A 24,020-nucleotide genomic window follows, 5' to 3' on the forward strand; every position below is an offset into this window, starting at 1 on the left:
ATGGTGCTCAGCGCTGTTTTTTCCAGGGAGGACTTAAACCAGCCTGGCCATTTCCTGCTGGCATTTTGTTCTGATAGAGGAGTGCTATGAATAGACGCCTCTGCCTCCATCTAAATACAGAACATATGGAATAAATCCCCCCTGCCATTGCCTGGCTGGTCTCTGGTACCCACCAGCCCTTTTGGGGTCTCCTCTCGTGCTCACACATCACTTGGCCTTGCTGTACAGGGGCAATGGCAACAGGCGGCTGGAAGCACCTCCCTTCAGAGGCACTAACATCCACCTGCCAGCCCCCTTCCCCAAAAAGGCGAGGCAAGAGGAGGACGCAGGTCCCTCTCCTGCATGCATCAGGTCGATCCCGTGCAGCCTGCTGTTTGCTTTGAGCAAAGGACGTGACGTAAAGGGGAAGTTGGTATCGAGGTGCATGCCTTTGGGTATGAGAGCCAGTTCTGCCTTGCTGTTTTGCTCCCCTTTTCTCCAGACCTGAGATGGGGGCAGGATGCTGCCTCCTGGGCACCCCCAAGTGATCCCTGCTGGTGGCACCTAGGGGACAGGCCACAGCACACTCCGCCATCCCATTCCAGTTTGGACAATACCTAATCTGAACAATTCCTCCCCCCAGCTCTGGTGTATAAGAGATGCTCAAATCATCCTAATTTTCTCTTGTTTGTTTCATTAGGAAACCGAATCCCGCTCTTCACCGAGATCCTTTTGTTCTCTCCTGAGGACTGACATCCTGGGAAATTGCCTGAGCCCAGTCAGCTCTGATGTTTGCCGTCTCACGCAGTGCTTGCATCAAGCTGACAGCTCACAGATTTCAGCTGAGGATGTGGATGTACAGTACAAGCTGGAACCTGCTCCTGTCTCTTTTGACTGTCCCGGTGAGGGAGCCGCAAGGAGGCTGAGGCGAGCGCGCGGCGCTGGGTGACAGTAATAGAGACATCTCAGGAAACGCCGCCTCTCGCCGGCCCTCTCGCTTGCCCTCTCCTGGAGGATGAAGCTATTTCTGCCCCAAATCCCCAGGCTGCAGCACGCGGCCATCTGTGATGATTTACTCCGTGCAAACATTTGCCCCTCGCCACGCAATCCAAGCAGGAGCAACCCACCTGTGCAGCTGAGTGACAAAAGCCCTCTTTTCTCAACAGTGCCATTTGCAAAGAACTGCCTAAAACACGTTAAATACCTTCCTCCTCCACGGTAAAATCCTCTCCTGCGCCAGCACGATGGCTCAGACATCTACCTGCTCCAGGCACGTGGGTAGGGCTGGCCCAGGAGGACTGGGCAGCAGCCCTGGGCTGCACGGGGAGCGAAGGCATTTCTACCGTGCTTACAGCAACAGCAACCCGACCAGAACCGGTCCCAGCACGACCACGGCGTGTGAGCATCACACACACTGCGATACGTCAGCGACCGAGCTCGCGTGTCACCTACCCGGGTCAGATGAAGGCAGGACGCGGGGGGATCAGGTGCCAGGGGCGCGCTGGGCTTTGGCCGCTCCTCTGCCTCCCGCTCATGCACTGTGGGGGAAACGATATCGCAATTAGGGCTTTAAACCTGGCGTCTGATAGAGGCAAGTGGGAGAGAAATTAGAAAGCTGTGAATACTTTTCCCCTCTCCCTCCCAAAAGGGAGCTCAGCTGAACTTAATCTTCACCTGAGCTGGTATTTAAGAGCTATAAATCAGGCTGCAGAGGACAGGAACACACGACTACCAAAATGTAGTGGACCTGCTTCTGAAAGGACCAAAATGAACTGCTTAATAGAAGCCATTTTCCCATGGAAATAGAGCAGACCTGTACTTAGCAGAGCATCGATCCGCTGACAGCTACCGGGACAGATTTGGGCCAGAGCACTTGGGAATCATTTGCAGGGATCTCTTAAGAAACACAGGCACGCAAAAACCCTCTTAAAAAAGCCCTGTTGTAAATCAGCGCCGTGGCTCCGCGAGGCCAGGCAGCCTCGCTGCTGGGCGCTTGGGCCTCCTCCCCAGGTGACCGGGGGAGCATCGGGAGACACGAGGGATGCCGGGGGGGGACAGCCCCACTGCAGGACCCCCTGTGCCCCCTGGCACAGGGACACAGTGCTGGGTTGGGCAGCCACCTCTCACCCGCCTGTGAGCTCTCCAGAAGCAGTTATCACTCAGGATGGCCAAGGGAAGCAAATACATCTCATTTCCAGAGGCGCTGAGCGCCCTCAGTGCTCGCTGGCTTCCCACCCTGGTGCTCCTGCTCCCAGCCCTTGGCTAGCTCTCCTCACACCTCCTCACGTCCCCATGAGGACGGCGAGGGGCTCGGAGAGGGGGAGCAGCCCTGCTGCCCCGCCAGCCCCCCGCACACACGGCAGCCATAACACAAATCAATGGCACGCCGGTCGCCGGGTTTTATCCACGTTATCGACTGCACTTCCTTATGAAGTCTCATACGGACGATCTTAGTGATCCCAGAAGCTACCAAAATACGCCTTTGACGTTAAGAAAACAAACAGGAGCAAACCAGCAGCTCTGCTTCGGGGAATGTAACCTGTCCTTTGAAGCACGGCTGGGCAGAGGTCCTAATATTGCCCCAGAGCCTGGAGAAAGCACCGAGAACTGGGAAACATCTTGATTAATTTTTCTTTTTTTCTTCCCCTGCTATCACACATCAGTTGTTTAAAAAACCCTAAAAACATGTTTATGAATTTAATGTATTTAAATAGCTCCAAATCTGTTTAGCTAGGAAGGAAAACAACTCTCCCACCCCAAACTTCCCGTGGGCTGGGACCTGCTTTTCAATCGCCCACCCACAGGCAGCATCTCAAGCCCCTCCTTGGGCTGAAAAGCTGCTTTTGGGGACAAACCAGGGAGAAGATGTACGTGGGTAGCATGGGGGGTCCCATGAAGTGTGGGGAGGGGGCTGCTCGGCCATTCTCCTCTACCAGAGCCCTGAGCAAGCCTTCTCCATCCCCCGGGGGGATTTGGGGACACCTGGGCAAAGGGGCCAGCTGAGAGAGGGGACACCAGAAGTATTTGTATGTGGGGAGAGCATCCGGGGCAGACTTTTAAGGAAAGATAGGGAAAAACAATGAAAAAAGACTTCCTTCCTCCTCCTCCATCAGCAGCTTTCCACCAGGAGTATCAATGCAGCCCACCGTAACTGCACCGTTGTTCCATTTTTAATTAATGAAAGAAAAAACTAATCATTGAATTAAACTTCTCATTACTCCAGCTGAATACCCACTAAGTAAATTTAATTACTGTACGAATTGGGTTTCTCCCTGCCTGTTTCATTAGCTACTGATAAAGACGGGGCGGGGGGAGGGGGGGAGGGAAGATGGGAACAGGGAATGCAAGACCAGAGGTTAGTGATTCAGCAGGTTTCAGGGGCTCGGGGAAAGACCCCTGCGTCCCTCCCAGGGCAGGGATTCCTGTGGGATAACCCCAGCCCTACAGCCCCGGGGGACGGCACACGACAGCCCCGCATCTGTGGGGCTGCCCCACAACCACAGGGCGGTCTCTGCCCCCAACTCCCCCCCCCAGCCACCACTGCCATGCCCTGGGTTCGAGCCGCTGGTGAGATTGCACAGCCCTGACCCCGTTGGCTCCCATCACTGGGCTCGGATCCACAACAGCCCTCGATGCCTTCCGACCTCGCACAGCTCCAAGTTCTGCCTCCAGGACGCAAGCAGCAAGCTTCAGCCGGGAGCTGGCGCTGACAGGAGCACGTGGAAAACACAAGGACGGGTGGCGAGCACCTGCTGCCCACCACGGACCAGGACACCTGCCCGGTCCTTTGGGATTTTCAGCCCTCCTGCCGGAGCAGGCATCCTGTGCGCCCGGGCTGCCAGGAGCCAGGGAGGTGCCAGCAGCATGCCCCTGCTAGGAAACGGGTGGCAAACACGTCCCTGCGGCACAGGTTTGGGTTATGGCACAGTTTGGGACCTCCCCTGCTCTCTCCGCTAGGATCCAGCTCCTCACTCCTCCTTCCTAAGGGCACGAGCCAGCGTGGGGCAGGCCCAGCCCCACAGCACAGCCCCATGCCAGCCCCCGCTAGCATAGCCATCTCCCTTGCAGCACTTCTGCAACATTAATAGGGTCACATTTGGGATAAGCTGGGGATGGAGAGGGGGTAGGAGATGAGAAGTGCAGCCTCCTTCTCTAATGAGGCAGCCTCAGCTTTTTCTTTACGGTAGGAGGGTTTCCCGGGCACTAACAGCGATGGGGTTTGGGGAGTGTAGCCGGATCAGCTCCTCCTTGTTGCTGCTCAATCCTGACGTGGTGCCCAGCAGGGCCAGCACCGCTCAGGTGCCCCATGGCCACAGTGGGGCCACCACGGCCCTGAGGCTGGGTGCCACGGGCAGGAGGATGCTGGCTGCTGGGTGGGCTCGGCACGGCGCGCTCGCCTGGCAGGCGGGAGCTTTCCGCCAGAGCTAAAATTAGCTCCCGCAAAGCCTCTTCTGCCATCCCCTAAGTCGGTGGTACAACATGTTCTGCCACCGCAGGCTCTTCCCAAGCTCACTCTCACTCAAGAAAAAAAAATAAACCCTCTGCGTAGTGCATGCCTCGCGGATCAGACGCCCGCGCAAAGCAAACAACCTCGCGGGTTTCGCAGCCGCCGCCTCCCTGCGCTGCTCTGTGGGCACAGCATCACCCTCCTGCCTGCTGCTTGGGCGCCCGTGCTGCCCACCGCCCCAGGAGCTGCTGCAAAACCCAGCTTCCAGCCCCAGCAGCCACGTATTCCAAGGGTCTGGGCTGGGAAACCAGCATTTGGTTGTGGTTTTCTTTGCCTTCTTTGAGTTTCGGTGGCCAAAACGGAGAAAGGTAACGCAGGTCGGCGGAGATAATACATTATTTCCTTGGATAAATTTTAAAGCCCCAGTAATAAGCCGGGGCTGAATGAAGCACTGTTTGGTCTGAAATGAAGCTTTCATTTTGTTTGTAGGTGGCTTCCCCCCCACACACTGGGAGAAAAAAAAAGCTAGAAAATTTTCAAAATGAAATGTCATCTCGAAACAGATGGCTGAAAGGTTTCATTTTGAAAATGTCAAAATCAAACTTTTCACTGTTTCACTTTTTCTCCCCAGCCAAAACCGCTTGCTAAATACAACCTGAATTCGTGAGCGGTTTCTGTTGACTGAAACCTGAATTATTCGGTGCATAAAGTCTCCAAAGCCTTTTTTTTTTTTTTTTTTTTTTTTTTGAAGGTCTTCATACGAGCCCCCGCTGCGCAAGCTGCAATGGGGAGATGCGTGCGGGGCAGGCGGGGCAGCGAAGCCCTGCAGCACCCCCTTCTCCTGGAAGGGGCACGGGGAAGGCCGACCCCAGGACCTACCGTGGCAGCAGACCTCGGTGGCTCCGGCTCCGTGTCGGGTGCTGGGGGGGCTTCCCGTGCAGCGCAGCGACGTGGGGGTGCCGCGGCCCCGGCTGCGAAGGGCAAGGTCCTGCCCGGCTCATGGACCCGGCGCAGAGCAGCGGGGCGCCTCGCTCAGCCCTGCGAGACAGGAGGGGAGGGAGAGCGTGAGAAGGGGCTGGGGGGACAGAAACCAGCGCCGCAGTCACCCCCCGGAGCCCGCAGCTCCTGGCCCCGTGTAACCGAGGGCGTGGGAAGGAGTGGCAGCTGGGGAGACGCCCAGAGGACTTTGGGGTTGTAACGCACAGGAAAAGAACCGAACTATTTAAAACATGCTTTAAGTTTTCTTTCTCTTCCTCCCTCAAGTTACCCCCCAGTGCTGACCCAAAGCCCTGCATCTCCCTGCGCTGCAGCGACTCCTAACGCTCCCCACGAGCTGCGGATTCCCGGGTGCACCAGCAGCGTGTAACAGAGAGGAGCAGAAAAAATCAGATTCAGAGGATGGTCTAAAAAAAAAAAAATGAAAAGAAAAAAAGACACCAAACCTTTAATCCAACCTAAAGTCACGGCTATAAAAATCTGGTTTATGTTCCACGAGAGGCCAAGCAAAGAAATCATATGCTGTAAAACGTTACAAAAACAAGAGCTGACACCGAAGCCCGAGATCCAGAGGCCACGTGCAGAGCCCAGCGCGGAGGCTCCAACTCGTTCCCTTTCCCCTCCTGCCTCTGGCTCCGTTCGGGGGCAGCAGCACGCAGCCCCCCGGGGCAGCGCTCCCCTCCAGCACGAGCACGTGCCACCAGATCCCGAGGCCGGTGTCAGAAAACCTGTTCTTGCACGATCACTAGCCCGATTGCTGGATGAAAGAGGATTAGACGGAGCTTAGGCTAAGCACCTCAACAGCATCAAGCCATACGGCGATGCTCAGCCATTGCTGCCGCTTCGGTAACACACAGACACATTTACCTGCCCAGAGAGAAAGCCCCTGCTCCAGGGCCCTCCCCCGCATTAACCACCCCGGGAGGGATGAGGTGAGGCAGCCAGGGCTCCCCAAACCTCACGGCTGAGCTCTGGGGGGCGCAGGCAGGGAAAGGGAAACTAAGGCAGGAGCCAGTGGGTGCGGAGCAGGCAATGCCGCGGCAGCTCAGGAGCCCCTGTGCCCGAGCCGGGCAGCCCCCGTCCTGCAGGGGCATCCCATCGCCTGGAACAGGGCTTTGGGAAAGAATATTAAGTAATCCATCACCAGCATTAAAAACGGCCAGTTTTGATGTGTTTGAAAGAACACGTCTCCCTCCGAGCCCACTTTTCAATTCAAGAATCTCCTTTTTTTTTTTTTTTTTTTTTTACCCCGACTCCCCACTCTGCTACCAAGCCTGAAAACTCACTTTGCATCTCCGATGCCTGCTTGGAAATAAATCCTTCGGATCCTAAACTGAACCTTCCCAATTCCCCTCCTCCCTCGAAGGAACACAACACCCGGCCAGCCTGGAAACGTGCTCTTTGCCCAGCCAGGACAGCGGGGTATGAGCAGGATGGGCAGGGGGCAGAGGCGTGGGAGGCGGCAGCCAGGTGGGATTTGGACGCGCTGCCTACGGAGCACCTCTTGGTGCCAAGGCCATGGAAAATACACAGTTTGTACACAACCTTTATCCCCGAGAGGCGCAAATAAGGAGGGAGCAGAGCTGGATCAGGTGCGGGGAGGCAGCTCCCAGAGCTTCAGGGAAGGCTGCTCGGGGACATCGTGGGCAAGACGAGGGGACTGAGGACGCGCCGAGCATCGCTCGGGGCACTGAGGGGGCACATCCAGCACAGGCAACAGGGCAGGAGCACCGCTCCTCCTGCCTGCACAGAACAAACTCAGATCTAGCACAGAGTATTTATGAGTATTGAAAAAAACGCCACGCCACAGGGAATAGCGGGGCTTTCTTGTGGTTGGCAGCCGAGTGAAATAAATCTATCCACTGGGCATAAATTGTTTAAGCAAAAATCCCTCTCAACGTGAATATTTTGCGTGAAAAAATAGCAACAAAAAGGGAAGGAAAACTCCGAACCCTCATCATTTCTCTCCTCAAGGTCAGAGCTGTTGTTCTCTCCCGTGAAGGAGAAAACCACCTTTCGCTAGCGAGTGTAGCCGGAAGAAAGGAAACGTTGGGGAGGCACGCGCGTCGCTGCCTGGACCGGCCTGCCTGCTCGGATTAGGCTGGATCTCTCTATTTAACAGGGGATTCTCCTTCAGAAGCGAGTTGTGGGGATGCTCAGCAGAGTCCCCAGCACCTCCGGGATGGGACCTGGGGACGGGCAGAGGCACCCGGGCTAAGGGAGGCATCGGCTGCCGAGGCTCCAGCCCTCAGGGAGCGCAGCCACGTGCCAGAGCCACGGATCCAGAGCCTCCTGGGTTATTATGCAGAGCCTGTGCTAAGGCTGCTGCTTTAGTGCACTGCAGGCACTAAATTAAGGGGACGTTTACAGCCCACAATGCAGGGAAGCAGCTGCTGAAGGTGGACACGGTGAGAGGCTTCACCTCGGGGTGGGAGGCTCCACGCAGTGTAAGCCAGGAGGGCGCGAGGAGGGGAAAGGAGCCTTCCTAGCGCCCCGCGGGGCAGGACAGGACATCCCGGGGCAGCAGCCTGCTCTGCTCACCCAGACAGGGCTTCTGAGACATGCCCTGCTCAGAGGGGGTGCAGAGAGAGGCGAGGAGAGAGCACGAGCACCTGAGGGACCAAGGGGTAGGTTCCAGCAGGCATACCCGGGGGCTCCACTGCTGCCACCGGGCGTTTGGGGGCAGAGGGAACAACAGGAGGGCACCCGAACAGGGCGGCAAGACCGCTCTGCTCACCCACTGGAGAGCACCAACAGCATCGTCCCCACACCCCTGCAGCCTGGTCCTGTTTGGGGAAGTTAACGTGCTTTAATTTACACCCCGAGTGCTGCAGCGCCTCGGCCGGGAACAACTGCTGCTCCTTCGTGGCTTCAGAGACCTCGTCCTGCCAGCAGAGCCGCGGCCCCGCAGCTCCCTGCCTCCGGGAGCCAGCTGCTCAGCCCCAAAAGAGTCCCTGCACTTGGCAAAGCTGTCAGCAGAGGACGATTTTTGGCTTTTGTCCCACAGCAGGTCAGACCACTGGGTCAGGAAGCGCCTCTCCTTTGGCCTTTAAATGTGCAGCGGGTGGAGTTTCGGGGTCCTGCACCCTGAATGTCCGGCCCCAAGCCTGGAGCAAAGGATTCTGCTGCCTCAACCCAAGCCTGGGCAGCGGGCCCCGGGGTGAGCGTGTCACAGGGCACACATCCTACAAGCCAGGGGGAAGCCGAAATCAGGGCCGAGGGCTGTTACAGGGGCAGAGGTGGCTCAGACAGCACCAACGCAGCTTTCCCCTACTTTGCGGCCAGCCACCCATCCCGCAGCCCAGCTGGGACATCCATGGGCCACTTCAAGTGTGCTGGTAACACCGACACTTCACAAGGCCAGCTCAAGCAGCATCGGGAGAGTTATCATCCAAATCCAGATGGCTGGACTCTAGCCCAGATCCTGGGCAAGTGGTTAAAGTGATCGGCATTTTTCTGGAAAGAAAACTGCAGCGCCATACCCGCCGTCCATCTTCGGGCCCACGAGCTGCATGGTGGCAGAAGCAGGGCCGCCTGTAAGCCAAGGCCACGGCAGCAGTGCCTGCAGCTGCAGGGAAGCCCCTCGTCTCCTGCAGCCACTGATAATGGGGTATTTGGGGCACCGTGGCCCCCTCGAGCATCACCCTACCACACCTGGGCAGCTCTCGCCGCAGGATCGGGGAGGGGAGCACCCTGCAGGGATGAGGCTGAATTGCTGGTCCGTGTGCCCAGGCTCAGACTATTTCTCCCCAGGGGTTACATGATGAGTCTGTTCCAGCTGGGAACAGACCCCAGGCTCACAGGATGGTCTCAGCTCGAGGTCTGGGTCCCACCCATGTGCCTTCACTCCTATGGGACACAGTAACAATGCCAGCCCAGAAGGCAGCATCCTTCCCTGTGACTACAGACCCTGAAATCACGAGCAAAAGAAACTAAAAGCAGACGTGTCCTGGTGAACAGAGCACTCGAGCAGCTGCTGAGTGCTGCCAGACAGACCCCACACGCTCCCCAGGGCAGCTCCCAGCCCCAGACCTCAGTTTTCAGCCCATTACACCACACTTCAAACAGAGGGCAGCTTTACGTGCGGGCACAGGGGTGTTGGAGACCAGTTAGTGTTTAGGAAGAGATGAAGGGGGAACTTCAGTCCTGCCCAACAAACCAGCACAGCCCAGCAGCCCCACCTACTCGGTTCAGTCACATCGCCCCGAAGACCAGTGACCGAGGATTTATAGGCTTGGGGCGGGTTATGGCTTCAGGGTTATTTCACACCGCTCCGGCCCCAAAGAGCACAACAGGCAGGGACCTCGGGGAACCAAGAGGTCATTCAGGAGTGGATTTATCTTCATGTCCCATACGTAACCAACCCGTGCCAAACGCTCACCTGGGGTGCCAGAAGGGAAGCTGCCAAACTTGCTGAGCCGCAAAGTTGAACCGTGCCTAGCTGGGGATCCCAAACAGGGTAAAATCCACATTTAATACCCATTATCCTAACATCTCCCCATCTGTCCACTTCCCTCACATGCCTGTAACTGCAGTGTGCCAGGGCTGCCTGATATCAATGGCACTTTAATTTCATCATTCCCAACTTATTTAGAGCAATTAGGAGGCAATGAGCACTCGCCGGGGGCCAGGATGCACTTGAACAGCATCCAAGGGTTACCGCAGCATCGCGGGAGACCTTCAGATGGAATTATCCGCCGGCAAAAAAAACTTCAACAACAAGTAAGGTAACCCACAAAGGGAGGATAGGGTTTTTTCTTGCTCCTATAGGTCCCTTTTTAATTTGAAGTCAGCTGACAGAAATATAAAGAGATGATATTCCTCATTTAATTAGCGAAAAGACAGCATCTCGGGTTGGAAGACAAAGACGGATGCTCTGCTTGGAGAAACCAGCAGGGGAGCGCAGGGATTCCTGCCAGGTCCAGCACCAAACCCCTTTTCGGGGAGCCAGTTTTGCCATCGATTTCTCTGGGTGCAGAGGTAAAAATCGAGCAGTTCTGTAAATTCTACAGGCAGGCAAAGCAAAATGGAAACCATTCCTCCCGTGTGGTCTCTGCTGTGTGACAGGAGAGCTGTGCAAAGCCAGTGCCACCACGAACGCTACCAGAAGGCAGCCAGGCTCCCCGGCGTCCCCATTTCATGCGGGGCAGGTGAGCTGCCGAGGGAGGGGATGGCTCCTTGCTTCGCCTTTCGCCACATGCCCACACTCCTCCCGCACAGGCTCTTTAAATGCCTGCCTGCGTGAGAAAAGCAGTGGCCTATTTTTTCCCCGAGCAGCTCGGCGCAGCCTCCACCTCGCACACAGGTCTTATTTAGGATGCTTCAGACGCATCCGGAGGGACTCGGGGAACAAGCTGTGGAGAGAGAAGACCGAGTGGGCAACCTGAGTCACTTCATTGCTTACACAAGTGTACATAAGCATCTTCCATTTGAGCAAAACTCAGCGCAGCTCCTGATGACTCCGGGGACCGGAGGAAAGCGCATCTTCTCCGGCACACTCTGCTGATGCAGAAGAGCCGCACGGCACCTTCCTCGTCCGGGCTTCCCCAGAGAGGGACCATCCCCACAGCCCCAACCTCCGACCCTGGCAATTCCTCCACGGGGAAGGAGGAGCCGAGGGCTGCAGATGAGCTTCCTCCCGAGGAGGGGAAGGCAGAGTGGCGTGCGCACATGAGTGCCGCACGTGGGGAGAGAAGACAAGCACAGGAATTGCAGGAAACCCCAATCCAGAAGGAGACAGCCTCAGCCTTGAGCCCTGGCCTCGAGGAAGACACCTGAGCTGCCAAACAAGGGTCTCCGTGCAAAGATCCCGATCCTGGCGCTGAGCAGGGTCACGGCCAGCCAAGGACACGGACATGCCCTGCCCAGGGCACCTCTCACCTCACCGCTCTTCAGTGCTGGTTTACGCACTGAGAGCACCAAGCCTCTGCTCACCTCCCGAGCAGCACAGGCACTCCCTGTGCAGTCTTTCCAACAAACCTCCATCCTCCTGCAGGGCGGGACCACAGCCTTGGGCTCCCCAGGCTCTCCCAGCCTCACCTTTCTGTTAGGACTGGTCCCAGAGGCACCGCAACTTCAACAGCAAGGGGGGACTCGGATGCCCTGAGCCAGCCTGGAATAAAAGCCCAGCCATCACAGCTGCGAGCACTAATGGCTTCTTGTCGCTGCACCGTGGTGACCAGCAGCTCTTTCATCTCTTTTCATCACCATCTTTTCCATGGGATAAAAGCCACAAAGTGCTATCCCATGCAGCCGACGTGATTTCAGCAGCCACGTGCACAGCAGCTCCCTGGGACGGCAGGGAAAGGGGTCAGGGGAATGTATGGAAAGCGCCAAGATATGAACTGCTAATAAGATGTATTTTCAAATGTCACCAAGTTATCATCCATTGATCTCGCACCAGAAGCTTGACTCTTTTTCTGTGCAGTATTAATCCACGTCACTCACACTTTCTGGCAACTGCAGATTGAATGAGTGCCACCATGCTAAAATTAGCTATTACAGTTACCGAGTGCGAGGGGCCCAACCCCACAAGGTGCTGAAGGGCCACTGCAGGGAAACAGGGCCTTCGCCCGCTGGGAGCCCCCCTGCAGGTGTAAGCTCAGGCACCTCGGGTCAGGCCCCTGCAGCGGTGTGGGACAGGGCCACGGGGCTCGGCGGGGAGCAGGCTCTGCCCTCCGGGTCACAGCCCAGAAGCTGACCCGTGTCCAGCTAGGAACAGGAGTTAAGTCCTGCCCCGAATCGTGGAGATCCCAAGGAGGGGAACATTTCCAACCCCATCTAACTAAGGCAAGAGCCTGCCCACCCCCCAAGCCGCTGCAGGCTCTCCCAGCACCCGTGCCACCCTGCGCTGCCCCCGGTGAGATGCTCCCCCTGCAGCCGCACAGCCCTTCTCCCCTCTGCCCCAGCCAGGGCAGGGACATCGGTCAGGGCAGGGTGCCAAGGACACTGCCGAAGCCTCACAAGTTCCTTCCCCTCCACATCGAGACTGCCACAAACCTCTGAGCATGTTTGGGTAGGGGCTCTAGGAGCAGGGAAGCCAAGTTGTCTAGCAGAAGGTTTCCCAATAGCTGAAAACGCTCCAACGGGGCTTTGGCCAAATATTTTAGATCCCTTTTAAAAACAAGGCCAATCCATAGCTGCTTCTAACGATCCACCTGACTGTTGTGCACTGAGTGCTAATAGAGACAAGTTGTCTCCTTCAGACCACTATATCATGGCTGAGAGCATCAGGAGGGGAAGATGATGGGCTCGGAGAGGAAGAACATCCTTCCTCTGCTCCCCTCCAGCTGCTAATAGGAGTGCCAGAGCTCTCCGAATGCCATTACATCAGTGCAGCACAGAAGCAATAAAGCCCTGGAACAACACATTACATATTCACCGAACTACACGCCACACAAAAGACTGTCCCCAGGACACCGCATGAGAACCTGAAATAGCAAAGCCAAGGGCTGTAAAAGCACCGGGCTGGGCAGCCATCCACGGCGCCTGCAGCTGGCGTTAGGGCACGCGAGAGCCGGGCACGAGGGATAATCCAGCGACTGCAGCTCGCCCAAGGGAGATAAAACACTCAGCCTCCTCTGCCAGAAGTTTGGGCAAGCCCCAGTTTTTGGTACAGAGTCTGCAGAAAAACCAGCATCCAGACGAGGAATGCAGCGACCAGGGTGAGACCTGGCTGCTGCCTACCTGGCACCGACCCGTGATCCCCCCGACTCCTTTGTTTTCACTTCCAGAACTTAAAAATTTCGCTCCTGTGCCCTGGGCCTTTTCCTGCCCGTGCTGCACACACCTGGCTGCTCCCTCGGCACCCCGCTCCGAGCCCCTCGCAGGCTCAGGGCACGCTGGCACAGCCGGCCGTATGGCGAGGTCACCGGGCTCCGCTCTGCCACCACAAAGGCCATCAAATGTACCTCGGCTGGACAGGGGATGTCCCCGCTGGCCAGTGGGGCTTGGCAGAGGACAAGCTGACAGATGTGCTGGGACAGAGGTGGAGAACTAGAAGGGGTCAGAGGCAGCACAGGGGGGCCCCCATACGCGCTACTGCTGGGGAAGCGCAGCCACTCGGCAAGCTTTGGGCTGCATGTTTCCCCCGGGCTCAGGAAGGACAGTTTTGCTGGGGCAGCACAGCTTCGCAGGAAGGTTCTGCCCTTGCCAGCGAGCAGGGGAGGCTCGGTTGCCCTTTGTAGTTAAGCTGCTGGAGGGGCATGGAAAAGCCTCATCTAAAAGCACCCCCAGCTGGATCCTATCAGGGAACGCAGCCGACAACACGGTGAGTTAGGGCACAATCAACGTGCATGATGGGGAGGGGTTGGGACACCTGCAGAGTCCACCACCGCCTCATGAAAACACCCCGAGGGTCCCTAACCCACCTCTGGGGGAGCCACACAAGCCGGCAGGGCTGAGCTGCCAGCCCCGTGGCACGGGGGCCCCATCCCTGCCTACGCAGCCGGGGGGGCAGCACACGGAAATGCAGCCCCCCGACGTTCGGTGAGTTACTGTGTCACACCAGCGGCTCTGACCTTATCACTACTCTCCTTTTTTACTGGCTGCCCGTTTCCTCTCCATCCCCACAGACTCATTAGAAAGCAAACGGACCTGGAGACGGCTCCGGCAGCCAACACGGCGGCACGGCGCTGGAAAGGTCAGAGACGAGGGGGCTGTGCCAAGGCACTCCCAGGAGGGCAGCTGAAGCAGGGGGAGCCCTGGGGCAGGGTCCCTGGGGGGGCAGGGACCTGCCCCGCAGCCACATCTGCCCCCAGACAGGCCAACGAGGCAGGACCTGCACCTGCAAGCACCCTGCAGGAGGCTCGGTGGGAAAACCTGCGCCAAATCCCCACAACGCAGGCGCAGAGCCCAGCCCCCCAAGAACACCAGAAGCCATGCCCTTGGCAAGGCTGGGGGTCCTGAGCAGCACAAGGAGGGACCAACGCACGCAGGCTGGGCCGGGCGGCCCACACCAGCCCAGGAATTACACACACAACGCATGAAAAGCCCAGCTCCGAGGAGGCACGCAGGGAACCTCACGCAGCAGGGAAGCTGGCACCTCTCCGCAGCTCTGCTGGGGGGGCAAAACTCACCATAACACTTCAGAAATGCACCAGGAGGCAGCGAGGGCTGGCTGCTCCCCCAGACAGGAGCCAAGGAAGCCGCCAGAGCAGGGGCCACCAACAGCCAGGGACAAGCTCCACACAGGCAGGAAGGGAAGCAGCCCGAGATGCCCCCACCTCCACCCAAGCTCAGGGGGCTGGGCTTGAGCTTACCAGCGGCTCCTGGAGCACCAGCTGGATGGCACGGGGGCTCCAGGGAGGGCTGCTCAGGGCAATTAAGGCCAATTAGCAGGGGCCCAGCTGCCCTGCTTGGTGTCCACCCTCTTCTCCTTGGCATAGCACAAGACCAGCACAAACCAGGTGCATGTTTTGGAGGCGAAGCCACAGAAGCGTTTGCTGGGGCCCTCTGGCTGGCTGTGAAGTGCAGGGCAGCCACAATAAAATAAAATAAAGAAAGAAAGAAAATAAAATAAAAACACCCCAAAGGCAGAAAAAAAATAAAGGGTCACAAGAAACAAGCAGCCCGAAAGCCCCCAAGAGAGAAGGGACAGCAGGAGGCAGAGGTGCCCAGCAGGGGCCAGGAGAGCGGAGCCCCTCGTGATGAACACCAAGGGTTAAACGCTGCAGCAGCGACTTTCTGAGAAATGGAAAATATCACAGCTCTGGCAACACGTACTCTGATTTTTCTAAAATAATGTTAGATTTTAATGTTAAAAAAAAAAAATCTGGATCTGGGCAAAGGAGTGCATTGACATTAGTGACAGATGGGATGGAAAAATTTTGTTTGGAAAAAATATCGTCTTTTGAGTCACATGCGTGCAGTAAGGAAAACAAGTTAACCCCTCCGGTCCTCCTCCAGGAGGAGCTGTGCCACAGCACCGAGGAGCCAGGTCCTGGTGGCAGAGGTGGCCCTGTGCCCGTCCCGGTCGGTCAATAGAGGCCAAACCTGGACCTAGCAGAGGAAGGGGGGAAATGCCTCAAAGAAGCCTTTCCTTTCTTATCCAGCCCTCCCCACCAAACCCAGGCGGCCTTGCTCAGGAAAGGTTTTATCATGCCAGAGGTGCTGGGGCTGTGCTGAGCCCTGGGAACCACTCCAGCACCCTGTTCCCACCGGGAGCCCCAGCAACCCTTGGACACCATCGGCCATGAGTTGCCTCAGAGCTCTGCAGAGATGAAAAACGTTAGAGACGAGACCCAGGGAAGAAGAACAGAGACGGGACCTGAAGATCAGGATTTGTGTTTGCTCGCCGAAGGTGGGCAGAGAGGAGGAGAGAGGGGCAGGAGGAGGGCTGGGACGCAGCACGGGGCAGGGGAAGGAATTACAAAGCGTTTGCCCTTGTGGTGCAACCGGCTGGAGATGAACTCCCACCGCTGCTGTTTTGACAGCCCGAACGCAGTCGCTCGCACAATATCTCTGTCTTGTTAAAGGTAATTACAGTTCTTCCTGTGTAATGAGATGGTTTTTAAAGGCCATTCAAAAGAAATTTTCTATAATGAGGTTAAGGGTTTTATGGTGTTATACATCAAGGGAGCTGGTAATTGGTCGGATCCAGGCAGCATCCTGAAGCAGGGAGATAGGAGGGTTGGTGAATAATAGGCTAGCACGGAGTGCAGAGTCTCCAAAATGTTTTGGTTCTGCAGGAGAGGGAGAATAAAAGTGGAGGAAGAGAGAGAAAGGAACAGGCAGAGACTAAGCTGGCAAGACTAAAAGTTGGCTGCTGTGCTGCTCTGGGCAGGTTCGGAGGGGCCCCATGGGAGGAGCAGGACAAGACGAGCAGCAGGTCCCTTGGGACAGCGTTTCTGCTCCGGGTGGGCAATGCTGCTCTGCCTGCTGGTGCTGGGTGGCAGCCACCCCGGTCCCCAGCAGGCAGCAGGGAGAAGCTGCACGGCACGGCACGGCACAGCTCGGCACAGCTGCAAGAGCTCGATGTGGCTGGCGCAGCCTCACAACCCCCCCCCATCCTCCCCATGTGCAGGAGGAGGAGCAGAAGGCGCTGCCCATGCAGGGGTCTCTGCGCTGCGCACGGGGGCACGCTGCAGGCAACGGGGTGCCATGGTGAGGTGCAAACCTCTCCGGCTGCTTGCTCTCCTCCAAGTCCTTGCGCAGGAAAAACCCAAGCGGATCTGGCACCCAGCACTCAGCCCGCGCCTTCCCCAAGCCCTCCAGCGCCGGAGAGCTCCTTGCTTGTTGTTATTTCTGCTGCTGCTGCTTCCGCTGCCTCCCATCTCTGCTCTGCCAGTGGGATCATTATTCCTGGGCATTTAGCAGCAGCTCCCCGGCGCTGCTGCAGGCCTGCAACATTTCTCCGTAGATAGAAAAAGCTGGTGGTGGCTCAGCCACTGCTGGGGGTGAACAACGGGGAGCCGAGCTCAAAGAGCGGCTATTTTCATGCCACCCCCAACCCGCGAGCCCCAGGCACTGGCAACTTCAGAGCAAAGCTTGTTCTCTTGGGATCTCCAGCCCACTTGTTTGCACTGAAGAGGCAGGAGTAGCAGTGGAGAGACAAGTACCTGAACTCTGGGAGGCTTAAGTGCTCGTCTGATTGAAAAATCAGCCTCTAGATGTGTGGAGGTTCACCCACCACTTGTGCTGGCAGTGCTGAAGGAGCCGGACAAGTGTGCAGGTGATGGCAGGGGAGGAGGCTCTTTGCATCGCTCCCACCTCTGCTGCGAGGACTGCTGGCTCGGGTGCTTAGGAGGGAATGGCTGAACCCTAGTCTTGCTAATAAAGCTAAATTTTCCCTCTACACATCAGCTGAACCTTCTGTGAACTTCTGAAGATGTTTTAGTGGGGGCTTTTTCTTGCTTTGTCGCTCATTTCCCAAGTGTTATCTACCCACACATCTGCTTTAGGGGCTGTAACTTGCTCTTAACAACAGCCAGCCCCAAGCCTTGGGGTCTCCTACCGGCGTCTCACTGGGGCAGGAGAACTGTCTTCCCAAGGGATCAACTCCAGCCAGGACGTGTGGGGCTGGAGTTAAAGCCCTTTGGAAACCTGGCACAGCTGGAGGTGGGAATTTGCAGCAAAACCCTCTGCAGATGCAACTCTGCGCTGTTGCACTGCCGCTGGAGGAACTGCCACCACTGTCGTCACCTGCAAAGAACAGGGCCACTGGTCTCGTCCCCACCATTTAGCACCTATAAATTGCATGCTGAGGAAGGAGCCAGGCGCTGCTTGCGCGGTGTGAGAGGGGCTGAGCAGCAGATGTGATGCTTCTGCGCTTGGGAGTGAGAGCGAGCCTGGCCGGGCTTCTCCGACCGCCTCTCCATCACCGTGCGCCTGGGCTCGGTCATCAGGCACCGGGCTGCGGGCATGGGGTGGAAGGAAACAGGATTTTTCTGAGCGCTGTCGGCTTCCTGCTCCCGCGATCGCACAGAAGGAAAGGAAACGCTTCCCCGGCCCTAGGTTTCAAACCACACTGAGTGCATTTTGCAGGATGCCACCGGTCGCTGGGTAACAAACACGACTTGCCTTATTCTGCCCGAGGAGTTGCATTTAATAGCCTGCCTATTTATGTGTTTTTAAAGACCAATTAAATATTAAAGGCATTTAGCAAGGTTTAACGCTGCAGCGATTGCAAGAGTTTGGACGCCGGCGATGCCAGTGCGGGTGGTTTCAGCGAGGAGGTGCAACAGGAGCCCTGCGCAGAGCCCCGAGGGCTGCAGAGGGCCCTTTTGGGCATTGTTTTTGGCACCACGTCTGCTGTGGAGCTGGGCTAGGTGGGTGGCAGGGTGCAGAGACTGTCGGAGAGGTACCCACCTGCAGCACACATCCCCACCAGCATGTGGACGCTTTCAATCGTGCACCAAAACCTTCCTCCACTCTGGAAGGCTGAAATCACAGCCACTGCATGAATAGGACTGGTTTGGGAATCCGTCGACTGAGTGTGTTTTCGTCAGTAAATACCGGTTTGTTGAAATTCAAAGCCTTCCCCAAAAGGATCAATTGTGACAAATTACCCATTTCACAAAAATTCTGGGAAAAAAAAAGCTCATAGGGGTCAAAATGTCCCATTTTTGACACACTCAAGATGAAAGAAAATCAATTTTTTAGGTTAATAAATCTAAGGTAATTTATAGTTTTGCAAAAAGAACTAGAAATGAAAAGCAAGTATCAAAATGTTTTGAAATTATTTAAAGAACCCTATTCAGTGTAATCAAAAAGGTGGGGCTTTTGTGAATTTTACGTGTCTGTGGCTGGTGGGAACCCCTCTCTGACACCTCCCGAATTGCAGGGGTGGGGAGACGCTTCCTCAGCGGGCTCTGGTCTCGCTGGCGTGACCTCGCATTTATTCCTGCTGCTACCGACATCACAACGGAGGGAGGGGAGGGAAGAGGCTCCCCTGCCTCAGCCTGTGCTGGTTACACACGGCGCTGCTGGAAGTCACTGAGAGGGCTCCGGGGCCCCATCTGGCTGTCTGGGGGCTCCCGGCTCAGCAAAGCCCACGCAGCTGGACTGATGTCAGCACGGCTCTGCTGAGCAGGTAGCGGCTGTGCTTTCCTTGCCCTCCTCGGATGCGGCTGTGTGTCCCCAACCCCACAGCACCACACCCGGGCACCCGCCCCGGCGGCGCGCAGGTGGGCCGGCGCTTTGCGATAGGCATCTGGGTGAGGATAAAGGCGGCAGAAGGGGAAAAGAGGCTGATAGAAATAAACGAGGCCGAGATAATGAAGCAGCAGCCAGCGTTTCTAGCGATGAGTAATAGGCAGGTAGATCAAACAGGCGCCCTGTTAGGGGTAGAGGCAGCGAGCCGCTCCCCTCCCTCCCCGCGCGCTTCTTCCCCCTCTCCCTCCCCTCCTCTCTTGCCCTGCTCCCCCTGCATAAATCTTTCATCCAGACTAACGTCTCTCTTCATAAGGAGAGAAAGAATTAAATATTTCACGAGACTGCAGTCAATCTTGCAGGGCCCTTCTGTTGACATTTCAAACATATATTTGACATTGCTTTCTCATTCCCTCCTGGTGGAGCGGAGAGCTCTGCAGAAAGCCCATTACCCTCCGCGCGGAGGGGACGCCGTGGGCTGTGTGAGCCGCCCTAATGGGAAACGAGATGGAGGCAGCAGTCCTTTACCTCCCTCCGCACCCAGCCTTTTATCCTCATCCTTCTCTGCCTCTCCCTCCCCGGCTCTGGGAGCACGGGCAGCTCCTGGGCTGTTTTGTCCCTTCCGTACGGCACAGGTCGAGCCCTCGCCGTGCCCCAGGCAGGACCGAGAAGCCGCCAGCTCAGGATCAGGCGTCCTGGGGGAACGAGGCATCTTCCATGAGCCGCCCTTTGCTCCTGACACTGCTCCAGGCTCTGCACCAGTTCCCTCCCAGTGCACCTCACCACCCCTCCTTGCTCAGGGGGTCTCACCCGCCACCGGAGCACCGAGGGCAGGGCAGCCTTCACCCCACGCAAGAAACAAGGGAGAAGAAGTGCTGAGTAACACTTCTTCCCCAGCACCAAGATTTCCAAGCACCTCTCAAACACGTAAGCCATCTCCAATAGCTTCCCTGGTACCAGAAACCCCACTGCTCTCCATGCTGCTGCCAAAATCTCCTGTGTCCCTCCTGCATCCCAGGAGGCAAAAAAATGCAGCGCTCCGAGTGTTTGCGGCCGGGCTGGAGACAGCAGGGTGACACGTCCCCTCCAGCCACCACGGGGGGATGCGTGCACGCCAGGACCACCAGCAGCTCGTGGCACAGACAGGGGGAGCCCATCTCAGCCCCTAAATCCCCCAGCTCGGCAGATCCCGGTGCCTGCGGGGGTAACGGGGGCAGTTTCCGCTCTGTAGCGCAGCAGCAAGCGGCTGCAGGCTGGCGGAAGAAGGAAGGCGCAGAGCTGGTTGCAAAAGCTGGGTGGATTCGCAGAGCCGTCTCCTTCTTAATGAGGTTTTACAAATTGTTTCTGAGGTCCTACAGTTCCTCTGGTGTGTCAGTTGAACAAATCCCATCCTTCTTTTTAAGTTCTGCATTTAAAGATACATTTAATCCCCCTGTTAAAATATTTCCCGATTCCTAATAAAATTACCAAACTGAGATTTTTATCTAGTTCTACCCCTCTGACTCAAACTCTCCCTGTAACCTTTGAGTCTTCCTTAGATCAGCGGAGCTTGATGTTTGCAGATCAAAAGGAAAGATTCATGATCACCGGTATTTCCCCTGGAAACACCCGCGACCCACACAGGCTTACGTAATGAGATCCAGTGGCTGGAAGTCAAAGCTGGGAGCTGCAGAGGAGATACCATGCTTACGACGAGAAGAAATGGAGTGGCAGGGCTGTCTGCTGAAATGCACGCCGCTCTGCCCAGCGGGACCTCGCAGCCCAAAGCAGAGGTCCCAAAAGCGTGATGATCCCCCAGTGCTGCCCACAGTTCAGTGGGGGCGCTGGCTTGGGCAGCCTGCCCCCATCGCCCCCTCCCCGTGGTCCCTGCAGCCTCCGGGGGCTGTAGGGACCAAGCAGTGGCTGCAGGGACACGCGGGGATCGTCGCCAAGCCCGGGGTGGAAGCCTCGAGGGAAGGTCAGCCGAGATGATCCCATCGATTTCTTCTGGCATTAAAGCTCCAGGAAGAGAGGAACGCCTTACGCCGCAAGGAAGTATTTTGCAGCGAAGCGTTTCTGCACCAGTTCCCTTCCCTGCTAATTTTTTGCTTTGTCAAAGATACTGGAAAGTATTTCTTGTGACTGACAAAGCAGTGGAATTTATGAATAGACAAATTAAGAATAAAGAGGGAAGAAAGAAGTCTGTTGATAAAAAAGCTGAATAATTCAGCCGAGGATCAGTTCCCCGAGTCGATTCCCCCAGAATTTGAATGAAATAATTTTTACTTAAAGTAAGTTTGTCTTTTGGGTTGAAAACCTGCGAGCCGGAAAGCAACATATTTGCATTTTGCTTTCCAATACATAAACTGAGGCTTCATTTTGTAGGCTTTCTTGTTGAATAATCTGCTCTAATTTAATTGGAATTTGAATCCTATAAAAAGCATTTTCTACTTAGTTTTCTACTGATCTTGGGTATTGAGATTTTGAGATCTGAAAAAGCAATATGTCTGTGTTTGCTATTATCATACTCAGAGGAGCTTCCTTGTTTTCACTTTTTCTACTGAATAATCTGTTGAATCTAAAATGCAGTTTTGACTTAGCTCCTTATTGATATTTTTATTTTAAAATGTTATGATACAAAGAGCAATTTGTTTGTATTTTGTGCTGGGAAGTGCTTTCTGTTGAGTAACAGGGGGGCTGATCCTGTCAATGTTTGTACGGGAGTAAGCAAACCAACAGAATTACTCACACAATTAGCTTTACCTGGCCCCAGCAGCCAGATATTGGAAATGCGGGTGGGCATCTTCCGGGCAAATTAAAAGGATGCAGATGCCTAGTCTTTCTTGGCTTCTCTCTGCATCTCCAGGTGCCTAAATACCTTTGTAACTCTGGCCCTACGACTGTCGTTGCACAGAAAGTGGAAAAGGCTGGAAAAAAGAAGTGAGGACACGGGCTGGGGTTGGTTCTGCAATGTGTGCAAAGCCTGTGCCCCGAGTCCTTAGCTCCCTGGCCTTCAGGTGACGCGTTCACGGCGGAGCATGGCTAGCGGGTGTCCACACAGGACCAAGGGGACGCTGTGGGGTGGTGCTGAGTGCAGAAACCGCGCTGGGATGTTGCAGGACCTGTCCCACACGTGCTAACACGTGCTCAACAGGCATGGGGAGCTGCTGGCATGGCAGCTGGTGCAGGGCCTTGGCCAGCTTAGAACTTTTGCCTATAAAATGGATTAGTTTTTTCTGTTTTAGAAAGGCCTAAATACAAGGCTGCAAACTGTGAGCTAAGAAGGAAACAAGACTGGAGCAGGGCAGCTGGTGTCCCTCTGGTGCTGCCGGGGCCTGGGGCTGCCCCTCGCTGGGCGAAGACGCAGGGCCGTGGCTTTAAGACAGTCGCGACACGCTGACCTGCACAAGCAAGCAGCCACCACGGCTGAAATCAAGCGACTGAACGCACCTGAATCCCTCGGTGGGTCTGGGCCAAAGCCCTGCCTGGAAAAAACAGACCTGTCTCATTTACCAGGCTCATTAAGCCCATGCCTGGATGTAAACCCTGCCGTGGCTTGGAGCGGCTGATCAGTGCCAGGGCAAGTACAACCTGGCACGTAATGTAATCACAGTAGCAATCAGAAGGAATTAAAATGAATTTATACACGTAATAATCGCTCGGCTCTGGGTTATCAATAATACAGCAGCAGCTTGCGGAGGAGCGAGCGAGTCCGCGCCCCGCTCCTGTTCTGCAAGGTAGATCATAACTCACAGCAGCAGGCAAACACTGCTGCCCATGAGCGGTGGCAGCTCGCTGCTTGGAAACAAAATGGACAGCAGGAGTGCTAGGGGGAATAGAGCATTTTATTCGGTGCATCAACAGAAATGGATTAATATAAGACAGTGATCCTTTGAGCAATGGCTGGGTAAAATATCGCCGAGAGGACAGGAAAGCTACATCGACTGTGAAATAACTCCAAAGGGCAATATCATAATTTTGGTATCATTTCTGTCCCATGGGTGTTATTTCACCACTCCTGTCATCCAAACAAAGGTATGCAACGCTACAGACCCAACTCGCCGCCTCGCAGGCTTGCAAACAGGTTCCTGCGTGCCGGGGCCGCGGCACTGGCGGGCATGGGTACACGTGGGGCCAGGTCCCTGCTCATGGCCCACGGGAGGCTCAGGGCTGCCTTTGGGTGAAGGGTTCCCAAACAGGGGGCTGCTCCTTCGCTTTGATGCCTCCCTGCTTTGAAAAGCAGGGCTGCGACTCGCCGGGGGCGAGGGGAGGAGAACCACCGCGCTCTTCCCGTTCACCATCAAAGCGCAGCGAGCGCCGGCTGTGCTCAAAGGCTTGCAAGGTGACGGCAGGAGGAGAAACGCACCGGGAGGACAGGAGAAAGCCGAGGGGACACGGGGAGGCTGCAGGTGCACGTGGGCTGGGAGAGGCTGCCAGAGCACCACGCTGCTTTTGCTAAGCGGGATTTTGCCCCACCTGCCTGCTCGCACGTGTGCCGCCGCGGCCAGGCACCAACGAAGGACGCGGGAGCCACGCGGTCGGCCTGGATTCAGGATGTGTCCCTGGCACGCACGCACGCTCACACGTCTCTGGAACGTGCCGCAGCAGAAAGCCCGTGCTCCAGGCTCCAGTCAATAAGCAGATGGCTCCCCAGCACTCCCATTTTACAGCGTTACAGCTTCTGCTCGGCTCACGCAGCAAACATTTCCTGGTTTATTGCGTGAGAAAAGGTGGGCAAGGTGGCTTTGCAAAATTATAAATTTCCTCCTTTATCTGTTTATCGGACGTTTTCATGGGGGAGGGAAGAGCCTTTCAATTTTTGATTTACATCCTGCAGGACTCGGATTTTTCCCTGGATCCCAGTGGGCTCTAGCTTCTGTTTGCTTCTCTCCAGATTGTGATAGCTCTGTCGTTCTTCGTGGGGAACCGGGAGATGGAAGGCTGTTATGCAGACATCAAGGGGTTGCGATCGCATGCTGGTAAACATGAGAGCAAGAGGGATTTCTGATGGTATTAGAAACCACAAGAT

General features: G+C 56.1%; 1 protein-coding gene across 4 annotated transcripts in view; it reads right to left on the reverse strand.

Annotated features, from left to right (window-relative positions):
* LINGO1 (leucine rich repeat and Ig domain containing 1) overlaps positions 1 to 24,020 on the reverse strand; it is a 136,226-nt gene that overhangs the window by 44,653 nt on the left and 67,553 nt on the right. Inside the window, exons 3-4 of one of the 4 annotated variants that reach the window (XM_080551432.1) lie at positions 5,306 to 5,464; positions 1,432 to 1,517 (exon numbers count right to left, since the gene is read on the reverse strand). Coding sequence is in view for 1 of the 4 variants with exons in the window: in XM_080551429.1 (XP_080407555.1) it covers positions 1,432 to 1,517 (86 nt within the window). In the remaining 3 variants the exon portion in view is untranslated. Of the gene's footprint in view, positions 1 to 1,431; positions 1,518 to 3,881; positions 5,206 to 5,305; positions 5,465 to 9,867; positions 10,777 to 14,682; positions 23,968 to 24,020 lie in introns of those variants that run through there. The other 3 variants (XR_013938090.1, XR_013938091.1, XM_080551429.1) reach the window with 3 other exon arrangements.

This window comes from Anser brachyrhynchus (assembly GCF_964034855.1).
Source record: "Anser brachyrhynchus genome assembly, chromosome: 11".
Classification (NCBI taxonomy): Eukaryota; Metazoa; Chordata; class Aves; order Anseriformes; family Anatidae; genus Anser; species Anser brachyrhynchus.